At 40.8% G+C, this 19,949-nt stretch overlaps 2 protein-coding genes across 3 annotated transcripts; one reads left to right on the forward strand and one right to left on the reverse strand.

The window, feature by feature from the left end:
- araf (A-Raf proto-oncogene, serine/threonine kinase) lies at positions 1-19,669 on the reverse strand. Of its 2 annotated transcripts, none has more exons than XM_088301582.1 (16): positions 19,227-19,669; positions 18,023-18,230; positions 17,165-17,268; positions 10,035-10,137; positions 9,768-9,925; positions 8,773-8,859; positions 8,520-8,667; positions 7,759-7,786; positions 7,533-7,660; positions 7,233-7,435; positions 6,540-6,716; positions 6,265-6,311; positions 5,654-5,772; positions 5,427-5,558; positions 4,904-5,038; positions 1-4,231 (listed from the first exon to the last, which is right to left on the reverse strand). In XM_088301582.1, exons 2-16 carry the CDS (start codon positions 18,128-18,130, stop codon positions 4,091-4,093), a joined length of 1,818 nt encoding a protein of 605 aa, XP_088157708.1. In that variant the 5' UTR covers positions 18,131-18,230; positions 19,227-19,669; the 3' UTR covers positions 1-4,090. The 2 variants fall into 2 exon arrangements, with proteins under 2 accessions (XP_088157708.1, XP_088157712.1); XM_088301586.1 differs by lacking the exon at positions 19,227-19,669 and adding an exon at positions 19,057-19,220.
- LOC148344682 (uncharacterized) lies at positions 10,953-15,741 on the forward strand. The gene is made up of 4 exons (XM_088304301.1): positions 10,953-11,266; positions 11,443-11,540; positions 14,580-14,659; positions 15,558-15,741. Exons 1-4 carry the CDS (start codon positions 10,996-10,998, stop codon positions 15,739-15,741), a joined length of 633 nt encoding a protein of 210 aa, XP_088160427.1. The 5' UTR covers positions 10,953-10,995.
- Positions 19,670-19,949: the final 280 nt, after the last annotated feature.

Raw genomic sequence — 19,949 nt, forward strand, 5'->3', positions numbered from 1 at the left:
TCAAGTAACACAGATGAATTTATTTTAAGAATCCTACAAAACAAAACTAAGATTTTCAAATACACTTGAAAATAATTTTGTTCTTTTTGAAACCACACAAAAATAGAAACAATTTATTTTTTTGTAATTGAAAAAAAAACTATGGAAAATAAAATGTAACTGTACACAGCAGAAGATACCATTTATTGCAAACTGTATTGCAAAAAAGTATTGCGATCACCAACAGATACGAAAAAGCCTATTTTGATAAAACCCTATTTTCCTCCTCCACTGTTGTTTTTCCTCTTTGAACATGGACATAAAATAATCCTCTACTAAATATAAAAACTGTTACATTTCATAGAAAACCAAACCTGACATAGTTAGAGTAAAATATTACTCATCTTGCATTATGGACATTTTCAAAAGCAGCCGTTTGTACTCTTGCCATTGCTGAAAGACACATAACACTATTACAGCATTTTTTTTTAAAGTGATGCCTTTTCCAAAATCAAGTAAAAAGTCACAGATAAACATGTCAGGATCATTTTATGCTAAAGATGTTTGGAAGCAAATGCCCTGGCAAGAGACAGATTTCAAATTAATAGTTGGAGCAGACAGTACCAAGAGCATTCTTATTGGATGTAGGTTGCAAAGACTGATAGACATCACATGTACACATGGGCTAAACTATTTTTACCCCTCCATTAAAGAAACCATTATATATGTACGTACACGTGTGAATGTATGTATGCGCATATATATACACATATACACATGTATACATATATATATATATATATATATATATATATATATATATATATTCCACATTACTTTATATTCTTGAAAATAATTGATTTCCTGCAAGGGTACCAACAATACGGCCTACATGTGCAGTTAGATCACCTAAAAAGTAAAAAGTTGCAAGGACAACACAGCATCTGTATAGACGTTAATAAATAAAAGAAAGACCAAGTCTCTCCGAACCCTGGTTCACAAATAGCTATTTTCAGACCAGATCAAATGTAATTTCACAACCACAACTACCGCTGGATACATTGAATGAGCAAGAACATAGGGTACCCAGCCCCTATATGCAACGTTAAAATAGTTCCAAATGGCTTCACTAATGTAATCTCATTGTGCTTGAAAATACACCCAACGCCACCTCAGGATCTGTTGTTAGAGTATACAACGCTGAGTAATTTTACAGAAACATCTCACCCAGTTCACAAAGTTTATAGTTCATTGCATGTCAACTTAAGACAATTATGTATTGCTCTCTGTGTTGTCTCTGCAGCTATGAAACTACATTAAAATGCTAGAATTCAGGCCTAGAACCATCAACAAATCAATCACCATAAAAAAAAAAGAAAATGCTCTATTCATCGTATTTTCACATGGCCCTGCAAGAAGATGAAGAGCTTGTACATATTGTCACAAGAAAAAAAGAGAGACAACTAAAGTGCAGGCTTCATGACTACAGTCAACGCCACTATGCTTTAGTTCATAGGTGTTAAACTAGACCTGGGGGCCAGATCTGGTCCACCACATCATTTAAAGTTGCCCACTTAAGCAAATCAAGTGAATCTAACTTCATGTTTCTTGGTAGAATCTGTACCAAAATTGAAAATCGTCTTCACTTTTAATAAAGTTGAGAAACTGCAACCATTTCCTGTGACCTAACCAATTTTTAGTTATTGAACATGTGTCCATTTAATATGATGAAGCGATTGTACATTTATATGGTTTGAGTCATAACAGCTTTCTGAGGGAACCCATAACAACAATCTGGTCCTTGACATAATCGAGTTAGACACCTGTGCTATTGTTAATGATATGCTCATTTTATCATGTTATTAACATTGTTGTTAGAACACAAGTCAGACAGGCTTTCTAGTTTGCCATGCTCATACTCAGGAGGATAAACCAGAGTTAAATTGCAGAATCCAGAGCAAAGTGGGCAGTACACTTTTGGGGAGGAGTGTCGCACTGAATGCCCCCAAAGCAATCATATGCCAGAGGACACAGTGTCAAAAGGCAGTTGCAAAGTATACTTCAGAAATTACATAAAATTGCCTGTCTGACTGGGTCAGACATCCTGGGATGGTTGGGCAACAGCATAGTGGGCAGAATATTGGTTGCATAGAAAGGGGTTTCAGAAGTACTTGTGGATTTCAACACTTCACATACATCACTACAATCTGAGCAACATTCAGGCAAGCTGTACCTACACACAATGACTTCCTCTCCAATTATTACTTCCAAGCCATTTACAATTTTCAAACAAATCTTTTGAAAAACACCCCCAATTGAGAAAGCAGAAGACCTCCCACATTCCCTGTAAATTCTTAATAATTTTTAAGTTAATGCCAGTATGATTGATTTCACTCCGGTGTTAAACGTTCAGTTAAAATATTACAGTATCATTTATCAACAACGACTGTATTAATGTAGAGTTGACGCAATCAGTCTATAATTGAGCAGCAATGATTTTTTTTTTTTTAACCCCAACATTTTTCGGACGATTTTCCAGGCTACAAAACACTAAACAGTATGTGTGCAGAGGAATTTTAAGCCTGCATAGTGCTATCGTTCAATCATTCTACAGTAGGCTTTAGTTTAGGGCTCATCTTCACAGAGCTGCCAACCGATAGAAATGCACTTCCAGAAATTCTGTCTAGAACACCGTGGGACGGTTACTGCAATATACGCGTGTGTGTGTGTGTGTGTGTGTGTGTAAAGCTAAATTATTAGCACAATGGCATTATTGTCCATGGCTGTGCATTTACCTAAGTGAATCAAGGCATCCCCATTTCACTAATTAATAATACCTCAAAACAAAAATGTATTTGTTTAATTAATTCCACAATTATTAAAATATTTACTTAATACTGACATTCGAACAATGTACGCACACACGTACATTTTTTTTTTTTTTAAATATAATAAAGGCAGCAGTCCCAAAACCTTTTAGCGCTACTAGCCAGTCTCATGTGGAGAAATATTTTAAAAGACCAACATTAAAATATCGTTTCCATTATCTACGCTTCAACAAGCCGGTGTATTCCAAAAAAGACAGTAAAGTGTCATGGTGATTGTTATTCTATAATGAATTAAGTTTTTGCTCACACCGTTGTTGTGTGAGCATTATTGAACATAATTTAAAGATGAAGCTTCACAGTGCCACGCTGCCCTTGTTCCTCGCCGCTGATATGAATCTACTAAGGCTAGCGGCGGACTGAGTTAGCCTCAAATCGTTTGCTTTTGGCTAATGTCGCGCTCATCTGATAGCTTCCACTGCGAATACGTGAGTACTAGGTCAATGGAGCCTATCGGTGGAACGCCGCTGCGTCTGAAATTGGCGTATCGTCAAACAATACATCACAATTACCTATGAACTGCTTATGCTTGTTTTCAACCTGTTTGTGCACTTATATGTCTCAGGATTTCATTTATTTATTTTTTAAATATCCCTAATGATCAGTATTATGGCCGTAACAAATTAGCGTTGTTTCCTAACAGTTGGCAGCTCTGTCTTCATCTGTCCGTTAGTCAATTTGGGGTGAGAAATCAATAATTTCCACATAATGTGCTGTAAATACGAATTCTTTCATTGTAAAGTAATTGGAGAAACTGAGTTAAGGAAGTTCACTGTCGAGTAAAAACATATACACAGTTACCATAACAACCATGTTTTGATAATGACAGATTTTGATGTGATATGATCACTGTGATCCTTCCAAGATCTGAGGATGTATGAGACAATGATACAGTGTTGATTTTCCATATATCAATGTACAGCCCCAGCTGTTAGAGTATCTAATGCCTGTTGGAAAGATACTCTAAAAAAAACATGAAAAACTGTTAAAGACAGAGCAAACGAATGACTTCCTTGAATGATCAGGTCTTTGTCATTGAAAGAATTAAAAATGAACTAAATACCTAAAGATTATTCCTGCAGTGTGTTACTGAGTGCTGGAGCGTCAAGGCTCAGAGAAGTTAGTGATGAAATTCTGCAACAGAAGCAGCTGAAGCCTCTCAGAGGCACTGGAATGCTGTGGTTTTAGAAAGGGACATATCCTTTCTGCCTCGCACTGTTGGAATCTTAGAGGGGCATCAGCCTAGTGGTGTGGAACAGGAGAGGGTTCAGGTCCTCAGCATGGACGGCCCGATGGAGTGAGGGTTCAGAACGGCTGCGCTCAATTTTTGGCAGCAGATCCTGTACTTGCTCAATGGCTACCAGTATCTGATAAGGGAAAAGAAAATGTAAACCAGCCACAAAAGGCGTTAATATTATATGAGCAGGTTAAGAACTAGTGATGGGTAAATGAAGCTTCAAACCTGCTTCATGAAGCAGTTGTAGTATTTTTGGACTGCTGTAGATGGCACTCTCTGTTCAACATTGGGCTGAAAGTACACTGACTTGCCATTTTTAAACCCTTTATTTAAACCAACAGTGCCATCTAGAGGACTCAAAAATACAACTGGTTCATGAAGCAAATTTGAAGCTTCATTTTCCCATTACTACTAAGAACATGTACTTTGGGGAACAATAAGATGCTCATTTTGGCAAGATTAAACAAGTCAAACAGTAAAGATGATTTACATTATTAACACGTATGGAACGTTAATATTTTTCTCAGGATTCTTTGTTTTTGAGAGAATTGCTTTACATTCAAATGGAGTCACGAAATGTTACTCAGTCAGACATTATTTTCTAAACAACTAATAGAGAACCTGCTTGGAACATGAGCACTACAAAGTGGCGAGCACTGGAACGTCAGACAAGAACACACAATTACTACCACATAACTAATATAAAATACAAACATACATTCACATTTGACTTTTTATGTCCAGTTGAGGCATTATTACTTTTCAGGAAAACATTTTGTAGCGGAAACCACAGACTTGTTACCTGTGGGAACAAGAGCCTTTCATCCCGTTTGAACTTCAAGCAGTCAATGATCAGCCTTTTCATTGACTTGGGTGAGGTACTGGAAAGCTTACTGAGGTCTGGGGACAAGTAGCCACGTCCCACCATAAAGATTATCTGGAAGGAGAGGGGGGGGTATATAAAATCAGTATACCATTACTGAAATCCAGGTGTGCTAAATGGAGAATAGTGAACAACACTTTAGTGTTCGTTGTGTTTTCAATGTACTCTAAATGCATTTAAATGCCAACGTTTTAGTCATTTTGGTAAGCTACTTTAGCTTATTCTGCATTTTTTAAATATAGTTAGCTGCTGTGTTTGTAAATGGTTTTAGGTGCTGTGTCTTTGCCTGTGTGAAGTCCATTGAGTTAGTTGCCTTGTGTATGAAATGCGTAAAATAAATGAAGCTGCCTTGCCTTGCCATTGTCACATCAAACATAAATCCACCATTCATTAACATTAAACTCAAAACATTTTGAGGCGTTCAAATAGAGTGTCATTTAACCTGATCTCTATTGTTGATATTGGCGTATGGTAGAGTCCCTGACATCAGCTCAAACAGCACTACCCCATACCCATATACATCAGACTGGAACGTATATGGGTTACTGTCCTGCATTCGTATAACCTCAGGGGCCTTGGAACACATGAAAGACAAATGAAAGTGTGTATATCGTCTACAAATAATTTATGTCATCAAATATTTCTGGAATGACCTTAAAACAAAATTACCATCCAAAGAATTGAGCCACTGGGCTGTTCAACCTGCTGAGAGCCGCTCCACCGTGACTTTACAGTTGCAAGGCCGAAGTCACCAATCTTAACAGTCCAACCTTCATGGAGGAAAATATCTAGAAAACAATCTCAGGAAATACTGCTGCTGACGAATAGTATGTTATTGACTGTGCAAAAGTGACAGCAAAGTTATGTGTTCAATAATTACTTTCAACAGGGATGTTGATAACATTATGGAAACATGGACAAAGTGCGATTGAGGTTGGAATTTGGGTTCAAATGCAGTCTGTGGTCACATGTCAATGGACAACTGGAATTACACTGAACGTTATCAGTAGTGATGGGTAAGTGAAGCTTCAAATCTGCTTCATGAACCAGTTGTAGTATTTTTGGACTCCTGTAGATGGCCCTCTCTGTTCAACATTGGGCTGAAAGCACAATGACTTGCGATTTTTTTAAACCCTTGATTTAAACCAACAGTGCCATCTAGAGGACTCAAAAATACAACAACTGGTTCATGAAGCAAATTTGAAGCTTCATTTACCCATCACTAGTTATCAGTATGGTTCCAGGTTGAGTGCCAACCAAACGAGACAAGAAAAGGATACTGTTTGATTTCAGGTCGCGATGAATAATGTTCTTTGCATGAAGATAACTGAAAGGGAAAATCCATGCTTAATTTTACAAGGAAAACATATTCAGAACAAAATATTTTGCTGCATAACTGCAATTTTAGAAATCCATAGTATTTGCAAAGACAAGCTTCAAACTGAATTTTCCTGCATTTTAGTGTCAGGCAATTGACGTTCTGCATCACTCACTCAGTCACTCACTCAAACTTAAGTAAACAGACTTAGTAAAACCGAATGCAGAAAAGTCTTACTCCATGCCCTGTGCTGTCTGTCTGGCCACGTCAATCCGCCTCATAGTGTCAAATTTGGTTTCAGAGACGTGCAGATGGCGGTAAAGGCTGCTGCCTTCACACCACTGTGTGATTATGGCAAAATTGGGCTTAGTCATGTAGCCCATGAACAACAGGATGTTGACATGGCGGGTTTTCCTAAGGGGATTGGGGGAAAAAATTACACTTCAGGTAATGACAATTTCCCGTTTAACATTTTTCAGCCTAATTTTAATTTGCAAAATATGTCATGTACACCTACCATCATGTTTTTAGGTTGGTTCTAACTAGGGCTGAATGATTTTCGGAAAATAATGAATTGTGATTTGTCTGAGAGTTATTGTAGTTTTGATTAAATTCAAGATTTCCATCAAATCAAGCTTCAGTGCAATACTCACTAGGTTCCCTAACACTGAGAAACGATGTATGGTTGTCAGACACTTAACTGTTTCAACTGATGCTGAGGGTTAATCGATATGGTCTGAAATTCATATTTGGGGTATAAATTGAATCCCTTCATAGTAATGTGAGTGTAATAGTTAGAAATAGTGTTATTTGAAAAAAAAATCATTCAGCCCAAGTTCTAAACTTATATAAGTCAAAATAACAATAAATCAGTACATCAGATGTTACTTGAACCATGAATTCATGGCTACACATGAAGAAACAACTTACCGTAATACCTGCATTTCATTTTTAAAGGCCTGCAACTGTTCAGGAGTCGGCTCTGTAACTTTAAGGATTTTGATCGCTACATCCCCATGCCACTTGCCCTTGAATACAGTTCCAAAGGAGCCAGCTCCTATTCTCTTCTGGATAGTGACTTCCCGGGAGTGGACCTCCCAGTAGTAACTCGAGTCCCTGTATCCCCCACGATGCTAAAACACACCCAATTTGCCAAATAAACAAATAAATTAACATTTGCCTCCGAAAAAAAAAATAAACAGACAAAGAATACTGCAAAACATTACGTACTACTTTCTTTTTGTCATCCGAGGATGAGGATTTTCGCTCTTTGTGCTCTGAAGGCGACTTGGGCGGTCTTCTCCCAGGAGAGCCTAAAGAAGGTGGGCTGGTGGATGGCTTTGGTGATGGTTCAGGACCTGCAGGTATAAAAAGGTAACGCACTAAATTTTCAAGTCCAACACACGCAAAATAAGGCAAACCTAAACTTAGATATAAAAACAAAACTGAAGCATACCTATTGTGTTGTTAAATTTCACTGCTTCCTGAAAAGGTTGAGGGAAAAAAAACAATCAGACATCATTGAATGATTACAAGAAATTTTACTTTCATAATTTGGACTACAAATAGGAAGCCTTTAAAGAAGGCTTTTTCATTAAGGTCATATTTACAGTAGTTTAATTGGGGTCCAGAGTTTTTCATCAGCATTGCCAGGTGGCCACATAAGACCGCAAACATCTTAAACAGTAATATGACGAAATTCGTGCAAATGCTTTTTTTTTTTTTTTTTTTAATTGGAACAATGTACATCAAGCAAAAAAGATGTGCTAAACATCAACAAAGGGTTTGAAGCAAACAAAATATCCAGAAAATGATTTTTTTTTCCAATGAAAGGGGCTATTGTGCATGAAAATGAGGTCCAAAACGGCGGAAAAACAAACCAAACTGACTGTGCATTTTTTTTTCTTCTTCAAGTAGGTTTTAGGAAGACCTCCCTCGCTGAGTCAGACAACCGTACTCCGATATAGACAAACGGCTAGTGAGTGCCAGTAGTGCTACAATGTAATGTGTGCCATCCATTGGTGAATAGTATTATTACTATTCAGAACTAAAGTGGGAGAGAACGCAATAGCAATGTGAAAAATTCAATTGAGGGGCCACTCCGAGGATGGGTGTGGGCCGTATGTGAGTTGCCTATTACTGGACTACAGAGTACATCTGCATTATTTCAAAATTGCACACCAAAAGCAAACCATGAATATGGCAGCTGATACTTGCCTCTATGATGTTGGCAACAGCAGGGCTCACTGTGCTGACCATATGAACATTGGGTGTCGAGGTGGAGCGATGCCTTTGTAGAGACTGGCCATCTCCACTACTGGGGATGGGGAATCGAAAGGCTGATGTTGGGGATAGGAGGTCCAGTCTGAGGGAGGGCATGCAAAAAGTCACGCAGTGAAAGTGCAAATTATGTTTCAAAAAGGTGAATTTTTTTTAACATGCTTAGAAATAGTTTGGTCTGCAAGCTTACCCAGAAGGCTCTGGGGTCAAGGCTATGTTACTCTGAGATGGGGAATTTTCTGGCAATAGTATCTGAGGATAGTCTTCTGTGCAGGGACTTGGATCACACCCGGCCAAACACGAATATAAAAGGATGAGACAAATGACAATAACATTAAACAGGGGTGGGCTCTAACAAGTAAAGATTGAACTCCTCTTTGTCACTTTGTTCAAATGGACTCACTCACACAAATATTTAATTTCTCACTAATTCCGATGAAATTAACATTTGTTCTCTGCACGGGATGTCGTGATCTGATCATGTGATTGAAATTGGGACCACTCATGTCATTTCTAGATGATCGTTACAGGGGGTGAGGGTGTAAAAAGGAAATAAGTTTTAATCGTTTTGCTCACAGGTGGCAAAATACTAAGGGTGTAACTGTACTTATTTAAATACACATATATATCCACCCATTTTCTGAAGCGCTCACACTTTTGGACACATTTAAAATCCATCCCTTTGTCATATGAGCAGCTAGCTAGCGCTAGGTAACTAATTGCTATATTTTTTGGTGTCCACTACAGGGCACAAGCAGCCAAACTCCTTTAGTCTGCCGCTGTGACGGGGTGAGGAGAGCAATGAAGTAACAAAGACAAAGGCCTTGATAAACTTATCTCACTGGGCTTGATTGACTGTTTAACAGTTGAATTTAATGCTCGATATTGTTGTTTGACTAGTTATTGAAAAATCCATACGCATGTTGTCATGTTAGCTCATTCATAGATGAGAATCTTGTGCGAGCAGCTACTGCCAGCGGCAGCCAATAGCTACGTCACGGCTGTGCTTCCATCAGGCCAAGAAGGAGCAAGAATTTCTACGTGCTTAGCTGTCACGGCGTCTCGCAAACTATTATAAGCTAGCTTTTAAACAAGTGTAACTAAACACAGTGGATCTCAATTTTTGGAATAAACCATGTTTTTCCTTCAAACCAGTACAGTTACTTTTACTGTGATTCAACTCACCGCTGTTTGCTTATTGTGTCCATGTCCAAGCAAACAGTAGGTACCTTGCTACTGCAATGCTGGTGAAATTTGTATCCACATGTCTGACACCTGAAGCCATAAAATAAAAACTTGCGGCAAAAATCACAGTAAGCCAGCTTGAAGAAAGTTTTCCGTACCTGTACAGATCAAAATTTCATTATTATTTGTAAATTAACTGAACATTTCAATGGGGAAAAAGTCATAAACCATGAATAAAAAAAAAAAGATGGTAAGTCTGCTACTTACAAAGTTGTGCATGGTAAGGGGAATATCATCCAGGACCTCGACTAATAGCTCCTCTCCAACCAAAGGAGTAATGTCTGTGTCCCAGTCTGTGTGTCTCTTATGGCTGGAAGAGTAATTAAAAGACAATCAATAATAAAAACAGCTATTATGAACCCTAAATTATTATTATTGAAAGACTTCTAAAGTAAACTGATTATTATATATAGACACATACGCATGCACACGCTTGCAGACACACACACACACACACACACGAGGCATTCAGTCAGGGCCTTCAAGGCCTGCTCAGCTCAGACAGTTTAAAAAAAAAAAAAAATAATAAAAATAAAAATAGATCCACTAGATCCAAACTGGACCAGTAGACGTCAGGTTTAACCCAAGAACCCTAAACTTGTAAATTACTCTTCTACTCTGAACTCACTATTGTATATCTGTATTATTGGTCTATTTACCGCGAGAGTTCAGTCATGTGATCGCAGTGGCGGCGGTGGCGGCGTACGTGCCACCCTCTGCTAACGGTGAGACAGCCTGTGATGTACTGAATGCAGCTGTGAGCAGGCTACAAACACAGCACCCAAATGCCTTGTTCCTTATCTCTGGTGACTTCAATCATGCTTCTCCTTCCTCCTCTCTGCCTTCATTCACACAATATGTAACCTGCCACACCAGAGACAATAAAATATTGGACCTCTTCTATGCCAACACCAAGGAGGCGTACACGTCACTGCCCCTCCCCCCGCTGGGCAAAGCTGACCACAACTTGGTTGCTCTCCTGCCTGTGTACAAACCTCTCGTCCGCAGGCAGCCAGCTGTGACACGCACAGTTCAGCGATGGTCCGGAGAAGCCGAGGAGGCCTTGAAGGACTGTTTCAACACAACTGTGTGGGAGGTATTCAGCGAAGCTCACGGTGAGGACATTAATGGTCTAACAGACACAGTTACAGACTATATTAACTTCTGCATGGAGAACACCATTCCCACCAGGACTGTAAGATGTTTCTCCAACAACAAACCCTGGATCACACCGGACATTAAAGCTCTCCTGAAGGAGAAAAAGAGGGCTTTTGTTTCAGGCGACAAGGACGAGCTGAAGAGAGTGCAGCGTCAGCTGAGAAGGAGGACCCGAGAGGGGAAAAAGTCCTACAGGATGCGGATGGAAGAACAACTGCAGCGGAACAATGCCAGGGACGTCTGGAGGGGCCTGAAGACCATCTCAGGCCACGGACAACCAGGTAAGACCCAGAAGGGGGGGGGCTTCAGTGGGCAAATGAGTTGAACCTATTTTTCAATAGGTTTGATCAAATGTCTGACCCCGCTCAGGCTTCCCTGATGCAGCCCCCACCCACCCCTCCTGCCACTGCGAACAAGACCCTCTCTCCCCCTCTCTCGCCCCTCTCTCTCTCCACAGGCTCCAGTTCCCAGCCTCATCAGACAACCACCACTTCCTCCTGCTCAGCTTTGTTCCTCACAACATCTCAGGTGAAGAACCAGCTGAGGAAGATGAAGGCGAGGAAGGCGGCAGGCCCAGATGGGATCAGCTCCCAGCTCCTCAAATCCTGCGCAGACCAGCTGTGTGGAATCGTCCAGCACATGTTCAACCTGAGCTTGAAGCTGGGCAGAGTCCCCCAGCTGTGGAAAACATCCTGCCTGGTTCCGGTTCCAAAGACACCCCATCCGAAGGAGCTCAACAACTTCAGACCAGTGGCGCTGACGTCTCATCTGATGAAGACCCTGGAGAGACTGGTCCTCGTCCATCTGCGCCCCCTGGTCAGCTCCTCAATGGACCCACTCCAGTTTGCATACCAGCCTGGCATCAGTGTGGATGATGCCATCATCTACCTGCTCCACACTTCACTCTCCCACCTGGAGAAGGCGGGGGGCACGGTGAGGATCATGTTCTTTGACTTCTCAAGTGCTTTCAACACCATCCAGCCCGCCTTATTGGGAGACAAGCTGGAGCAGGCGGGAGTGGCCCACCACCTCATCACATGGATTCACAACTACCTCACAAACCGGCCACAGTACGTGAGAACACAGGACTGTGTGTCTGACGTGCTCCTCTGCAGCACAGGAGCGCCGCAGGGAACTGTGCTGGCTCCCTTCCTGTTCACCCTCTACACCTCGGACTACAAATACAATTCCACAACCTGTCACCTGCAGAAGTTCTCTGATGACTCTGCGATTGTCGGCCTCATCACTGACGATGACGATCGGGAGTACAGAGGGGTTACGCAGGGGTTCGTGGACTGGTGTCAGCAGAACCGACTCCAAATCAACGCTGGGAAATCCAAAGAGCTGGTGGTGGATTTCCGCAAGCGTCGGCACTCTCCACCTGCACCAGTGAATATCCAGGGAACAGACGTTGAGAGGGTCTCAACTTACAAGTACCTGGGTGTTCATCTGAACAATAAACTGGACTGGAGCGACAACACAGACGCTCTCTATAGGAAGGGTCAGAGCAGACTCTTCCTACTCAGGCGGCTGAGGTCCTTTGGCATTCGGGGAACACTCCTCAGGAACTTCTATGACTCGGTGGTTTCATCAGTCATCTTCTATGGAGTGGTCTCCTGGGCAGGAGGCATCTCGGGCCGAGACAAAAAGAGACTGGACAAACTGGTGAGGAGGGCCAGCTCTGTCCTGGGCTGCTCCCTGGACTCTGTGGACTCAGTGGGGGGCAGAAGGATGACGGCAAAACTGTCATCAATGCTGGACAAACCAGCCCACCCACTCAATGACACTCTGAGAACACTTTACAGCTCCTTCAGTGACAGACTTTTACACCCTCGCTGTACCAAAGAGAGATTTCGCCGCTCATTCCTGCCGACTGCTGTCAGACTTTTTAACAAGAACATTGGGTCAGGCCTACAAACGGGTGGGCATTAGTGCAATTGTGCAGTCCTAGGATGCAATATTAACTACTACTGTACTTTCAGCCAAGGGTGTACTTAAACAACGACCAATGATGTATTTTGTTTACCATTACAGTATTCTTATTACTATACTTCTATCACTGTAGTATTTCTACCACTGCAGGATGTTCACTATTACAGTACTTTTATCATTGCAGTACTTTTATAATTGCTGTATTTCCTATCATTGCGGTACTTTTACTATTACAATACTTTCATCATTGCAGTATTTTTCTATCGTTGCAGTACTTTTACCATTACAGTACTTTTATAATTGCAGTATTTTCTATCATTGCAGTACTTTCCTGTCATTTCAGTACTCTCACCATTACAGTACTTTTATCATTGTAATATCTTTATCATTGCAGTATTTTCAATCATTCAGTAGTTTTTATCATTACAGTGTTTCCCCCTCTGTATAATGGACAGGCATTAGGAGTGTTTCCTTACACTAGATACGTTTGTACTGTGTATATTTGCATGCTTTTTATGAATGTCTGCTGCTAATGTTATACATTAACGGCTACATTACGCCGCCGACTCTGTGTGATCTATATCTTTGCTGCTGTAACACTTCAAATTTCCCCATTGTGGGACTAATAAAGGACATCTTTATCTTTATCTTTATCTTTATTGTTGTATTGCACTGGAGAGGGGAGCTCTCTAATCTCGTTGCACTCTTGAGTACAATGACAATAAAGGGATTTCTAATTCTAATTCTAATTCTAACAGAGCCTCTGAGGTGACATCAAAGTATACAAGAAAAAAAAAAACTTTACGGTCCTTGGAAATGTTTGCCAAATAACGCTTTTTTTCTTTTTAAAGGAGTGCTTTTCTCAATGTAATTCAATTAAACTTGCCCGGAAGACCTGAAAGCACATAAACGTACAAAAAAGCATTCCCTTGCAACAAAACAAGGAAACTTTGCGAGGGAACAAAGTTCCTTTTTATTTGTATTTATTTTTATTTTTTTTTAACTTCCATGTCACCTTAGGGCAGGCGTTGGCAAACTACGGCCCAGGGGGTCACATGTGGCTCATTAAATGTTTTAATCTGGCCCGCCGAACTTGAAATGAAATGAATAAACCTTAATGTTTTATTTTCTAAATATTGTGGCTTTTCAAAGACATATATTGTTGTAATGCTTTTGTTCACTTTCATTTAAAATTAAATTTTTTTTTTTTCTCCGATGAGGTGAGATTACCAAAACATTCCATCCATCTGCTCCTGGTCCAGCCCCTCTGTCAAATTTTAGAACCCATTGTGGCCCACCAATCAAAAGGTTTGCCCACCCCTGCCTTAGGGGCTCCGTACTATTGAGTAAGTCATTGGGTGGTAAAATGAAATTTTACTCAACAAAAAGTAGCAGTCATCTTACTAACAGGATTAACGAATCAGATAGGTGTCTCCGTAAACGAATCAAAATTTTGGAAGAGCAAAAAATGTGTTAAAAAAAAAAAAAAAACATGTAAACTGTACTTCTAGTACATGTACATAGTGTACGGTGCAAGAACCTAAGACCCTCTATGCCCACTCATACCAGGCCATAAAATCTATGGACATTGTTTTAGTTATTTCTTCAATCCTGAGTGATCTGATCAAAAGTGAACAGTAATATAGGTTTGAATGCACCCAGGGCAGAGGTGGTCCAGCCGCATGTGACCACATTCTTGGGTCCTGGGCCACACAGAGGGACTGCCGACTCAACTACAAACTGTATGCCAAAGCTTGCACTCATTCTTGCAGTCATTATGATTAGATTGGTCCATAAATGTGTTTTCATGCCTGAAAGTTCAAATTGACTCCCTCTGAAGCAAAATCTGTGACTGGACTGGTTTTAAGAATCATCATAATCAATAAAAACAGACATCCTCACTAGCAAAGATTCCATACATTGGGAAAATGGAGTGCAGCACACCAATCATCAAATTCAAACTGCAGAATAATGTCATCCAAATGTTTGAAAAAGTTTAAGGGAATTTCGTGAAAACATGCAAAGCGAACATCCGACTTATGCCAGTTTGCGTATGTTATTATTTTTTGAATATTGAGAGGAGTTTGCGCTATAAGATCAGAATCAGAATCAGAAATCCCTTTATTGTCATTGTACAACATAGCGAGCTGTCATGAAAAGTAGACTGCAAGGAACATTGTTCATACAGGGTGAGCCCCCCGCAAAAAAACGGGGGGCAACTGTAATTAGGCCCCATTTCTTAGTGTTTTGTCCAAATGAAATGAAACTTTGGTCATAACTAGTTTATTATATTGAAAACATCACATCAAAACACTAGGGTCTTTGGCCTTTTTTTCTCTGTTCTACAGACATGTTCTAGATGGCCTCCATTTAGCTCCGTGCATTTCTTGAGGTGCGGTACGAAGAGGTCATGACGTTCTTACAGACTGAATTGGTAATGGCTCTCATCTCCTCCGTGATGGCTTTCTGTCCTTTAGATAGCCCCAAAGAAAAAAAAAATCTCTCACCTCAAACCTGTCCCGAGATTAGCTGAAAGAGAACTTTGGAGGCCGAGTGATGAGTCTCAAGACTGATTTTGAGTGGGCACCCCATAGCCCGGACCTAAGCCCCCTTGATTTTTTTTCTTTGGGGCTATCTTAGGGACAGAGTTTACGCAGGGAAACCAAGAACCATCACGGAACTCAAGAAAGCCATCAGGGAGGAGATGAGAGCCATTACTAATTCAGTCTGTAAGAACGTCATGGACAACTTCGTACCACACCTCAAGAAATGCACGGAGTTAAATGGAGGCCATCAGAACCAGAGTAGGATTTTGCCAGCCTAAACAGCACGTTTGAGTAAGGGTGCCTCGTTTGTTAAAAAGTGATCAGTTGGAATGGCAACTGTGTCAGGCTATCAGCATTAAAGTGTACTGCCTCTGAAAAGTAATCCAATGACTCTCACCAGCCGATAGGGAGCGCTTGAGGTAGAAAGCGTTAGCTTATGCCAGCAAGCATAAGTTAGAGCTATCAAGCACCGGAGCTGTCGCTAAACGCTGGCAACACGCGCTGTATAAATACATGTCAGCATAATCAAGTCATTTTTAGCGCCCTCAACTGCCGATTGAATATTATTTCAGTATGTTGTAGTGTTGTTTGAGTCGGTAGCAAAGGGTTTGTGATGGCAAACGGTCTGAGAGTTTGGAAGACAAGTTAAGTCAGCCATTACGTCACAACATGCTCCCCAAAAGAACTTCAAAATAAATATTGCTAAGGTAAAGTTTATTTTTAAGATGGTCTTCTTACTGTGTTGGTTTTCTGCCATGCATACCATAGTCAATTGTTGCTGGAATTAGTTTGACTTCTTGGGAGTTTACAGATAAATAGGTGGGTACCCGAGGTATTTAAAAAATATATATATATATTGCCTCGACAAATTTTTTTTTAATGGCGGTACGCAATCACTTGAGGATTTGTTTCAGCCCTAATGGAAAGTCACTGAATAATTTGTCAACTCAAGGAACAGATTGACACTATTGCTTTTTCAGTGCTGCCCACCCGTGATCTGCTCAACCAGGATGTGTTATTTTTGAGTGAGAACAGCGTCATGACTCTTTAAACGTTATCATCTCATCACTCTCAAAAATAAACTAATGTACATCAAACAAAATGATATCATATGAATGCAGCCACATTTACGTCTATTACGCCTATTACGTCATCAGGACAATATGTGGGAATTGCATATTGACATTTATTTATTTACAACGGCAAGATGAATTTATTTGTTTTTGTTGTATACTTTAGACATTTGTTTCAGATTAAAAGAGGAAAATTTGATGACAGTTCAGGATTTATATATGGTATTTGTATCTAGATGGGCTAAAAGAATTAAGGAGAGAACACCTTTGTTTGAAGACACCCACTTTAAGTGATCAGAAGTATTGGAGAACCTGACTGAGGGGTGTTTCCAATTGCTCAGACGTTGCCTTTTTTTGAGTGATTGCTTAAACATTAGCTTTGGGTTTCATTTGTTAAAACTGCATTTCCTGTTAAGGAAACAAAGACTAGAGAGCCGTCTATAAATGGACGGAAGAACTTCTAAACTTTTATCTTAAATTCCTACATTGATCTGAAAGCTGAATGTGTTCGGTACACAACAAAAGCAAAGGAACTAACCTTACCGTTACAATACTTTTGACTGGATTTCCGACAAATACATTTGGTACCGCATCTTGCTGCTAATAGTAAAACGTGATACAAGCTTACCCTTCTAGAAGGCGGAATACAGCACAGCAGTCTTGGCTTAAGCCTCTCATTTTAAGTGCTTTATCTAGACTCTCATACACCGTCTGTCCTTGGCGAACATTCACCTGGGAAAAGGAGACAACTCTTCAACAACATTGACAATGTCACATTCAGTGGCTAGATATTTTAAACATGTTTTATGCGAAAATGGCAGTTTTATATTAAAAGGTTCTTGAAATAGCTTTTATGAATTGAGTATGAAATATGCCAATTGATTGATGCAACCATTTTCAATAAATGACCTCATTAGATACCTACATACATACATACAAACACACGCACACAAACACACTATCATTAACACTCAGACTGCCAACTAATGGCAATTGCCAGTCTTCAATTAATATAATATGCCTGTTTTTAGAATGTGGAAGGAAGCCAGAGTACAGTACCCGGAAAAAACACACTCTAGTCTGGAGTGAACATGAAAACGCTACACACAAAGGAATTTACAACCACTTGCTGTGTGCGCGGCATGTGCTAACCACAATATCACCATGGTTCTTAAATAATGCATTGTATTTCCAAATATGAACAATTGTGACAAGGTGATAGATCTCATTTGAATTATAAGTCAGAAGAAGGGAGGATGATGACAAGCATCATCTGCCAGACCAAATGGTCATTTTCACACTAAGTGACAAAGTGATAAACATGTCAAACATTGTGCGAGTAATTTCACTTAAAACCAGCAATAGCAGCCAGTTCTTTCACAGAGGAACATCACCCATTAATCTCGTTGCATCATAATTACATTTTAATAGATGCACAAAAACGGATCGCTTATGACAAAGAGCTGGATAGAGCCACTTGTCTCACCACAGTCCTCTGCTTGTTGGGAAGGTAGACTCGGATGGTGCCCCCACCCCGGGGAACATCCTCCGGACTAGTTTCTCCCGAGGAGGAGTAGGAGGAGGTCGAGGACATGATGAGAGGAACCAGGAGGGGGATGCAATACTTGACGCCAAAGCCTCAGGAGAGAGTCATGGACCGCTGGATCCAAAGGAGCAAACCATTTACTTGAAACCTGCAACAAAATTATCAGGTTAAATTTTTGGGATACACAATGAGTATACATGTTAAGCTTAGCAAAGAAGCAACATATATTGTTGAACATGAGCCGTTCAGAAAAGCACAAGAATGCCAAACTCACAATACCAACAATGTAAACAGGAGGGGGGCGCAGGGTACCAACGATTGCCTTCTCCAATAGGCTGCACTATGCATGGTGGGAATTACAGCAAATTGGCTTCGCATTTTACACAAGGACGGTAAGTCAATTTATTAATGAGCTGAATGGACCGATGACAGGCAGTATTTTGACAGATGGCATGAATCACTACATGTTCTAACAGAAATTAGGCAGCGACACTGCAATAACACACTATTAACACTCACAAGTAACATTGCAGACCCGACAACACTCAATACAGTGATCGTGTATGAAGCAAAGCGAGCGATTCATGCCATTACTCGCGGAAAGCCAAAGCTGCAAATTTAGAAGTCACAGATGAGTGATGCTAATGCTATGTACGTTAGACACTTAGCTTAGCGTGGGATTTGTCTACTGTAGTCTGACATTTGAGGTTGTTGGAAGCCATGTTTCTCTTCACTGTTTCACTTAGGCGACTTTGAACTGCCTTGACAAATAGTTCAGCAGGTAATGGCAACTAAAAGCATATTGACGATGTCATTCTAACAAATCGAAGTTTTAACAACTCTAAAAAGCAGTTGTTCAGAGGCTAAACTGTATCCGTAGAGGAAGAGATTACGTCGCAACAAAGCGGCTAGCGTACTTTTGAGCTATTCGTAGCCAGCCCAGTTTAAAACGTTTGCGAACTTCGAGGTTTTACCACTGCGTCGGGTCCGAAGCAGTTGCTGGTCTTTCCTTCGCTTCGCCTGCGGTGACTTGTAACATCGCCATCCAAAACAGCACGGCATAGTTGACTATTTTTTTAGTTAACACACCCTTTTAACATCGCCAGAGATTTACTCAAGTCTAGATATAAATTAAAACTCGTACCTGTGGCAGCCATCTTGAACTCTCTCAATCTAAAATCGAATCTGTCAAGAACTTCGGGGAAAGCGGAAAACCTCGGAAATGCTTTTTTTTCATTGGCCACTTCCTGTAGCCGCGTCCTTTGATTGGACACCGCCAGTTGGACACAGCTGAGATGGGCGTAACTAACCTCTCTGTCATGTAAACCAACTTGACTGTACAGTTTGCGTCTTCCCAGCAATTTTACCGTTTTCAAAACGACAGCGAAGCAAAAAGCAGCACCGGTACGGTGTCTCCAGGGGAAATAAGTAAAACTGTCTATATAATGAATGCATACTGCATGTTTTAAATCTACTTCGTCACGTTGGGGCGGCACGGCGGGCGACTAGTTAGCGCAATGGCATCACAGTGCAGAGGCGCAAGTTTTGATTCTGGCTCCAGCCTTCCTGTGTGGCGTTTGCATGTTCTCCAAGTGCCCGCATTGACCGGGTAGTCCGGTTTCCTTCCGCATTTCAAAAACATGCATATCAGGTTGATTGGACACTCTGATTTGCCTCTAGGTGTGAGTGTGAGCACGGATGGTTATTCGTCTATGTGTGCCCTGCGATTGGCTGGCAACCAGTTCAGGGTGTACCCCGCCCACAGCCCCAAAACAGCTGGGATAGGCTGCAGCACCACCGCGACCCTCGTGAGGAGAAGCGGTTCAGATAATGGATGGATGTCCGTCATATTGGGACGCTCCTGTCG

The sequence above is a fragment of the Idiotropiscis lumnitzeri genome, chromosome 1 (assembly GCF_059441095.1).
Source record: "Idiotropiscis lumnitzeri isolate Australia: NSW breed Sydney's pygmy pipehorse chromosome 1, RoL_Ilum_1.0, whole genome shotgun sequence".
Taxonomy (NCBI): Eukaryota; Metazoa; Chordata; class Actinopteri; order Syngnathiformes; family Syngnathidae; genus Idiotropiscis; species Idiotropiscis lumnitzeri.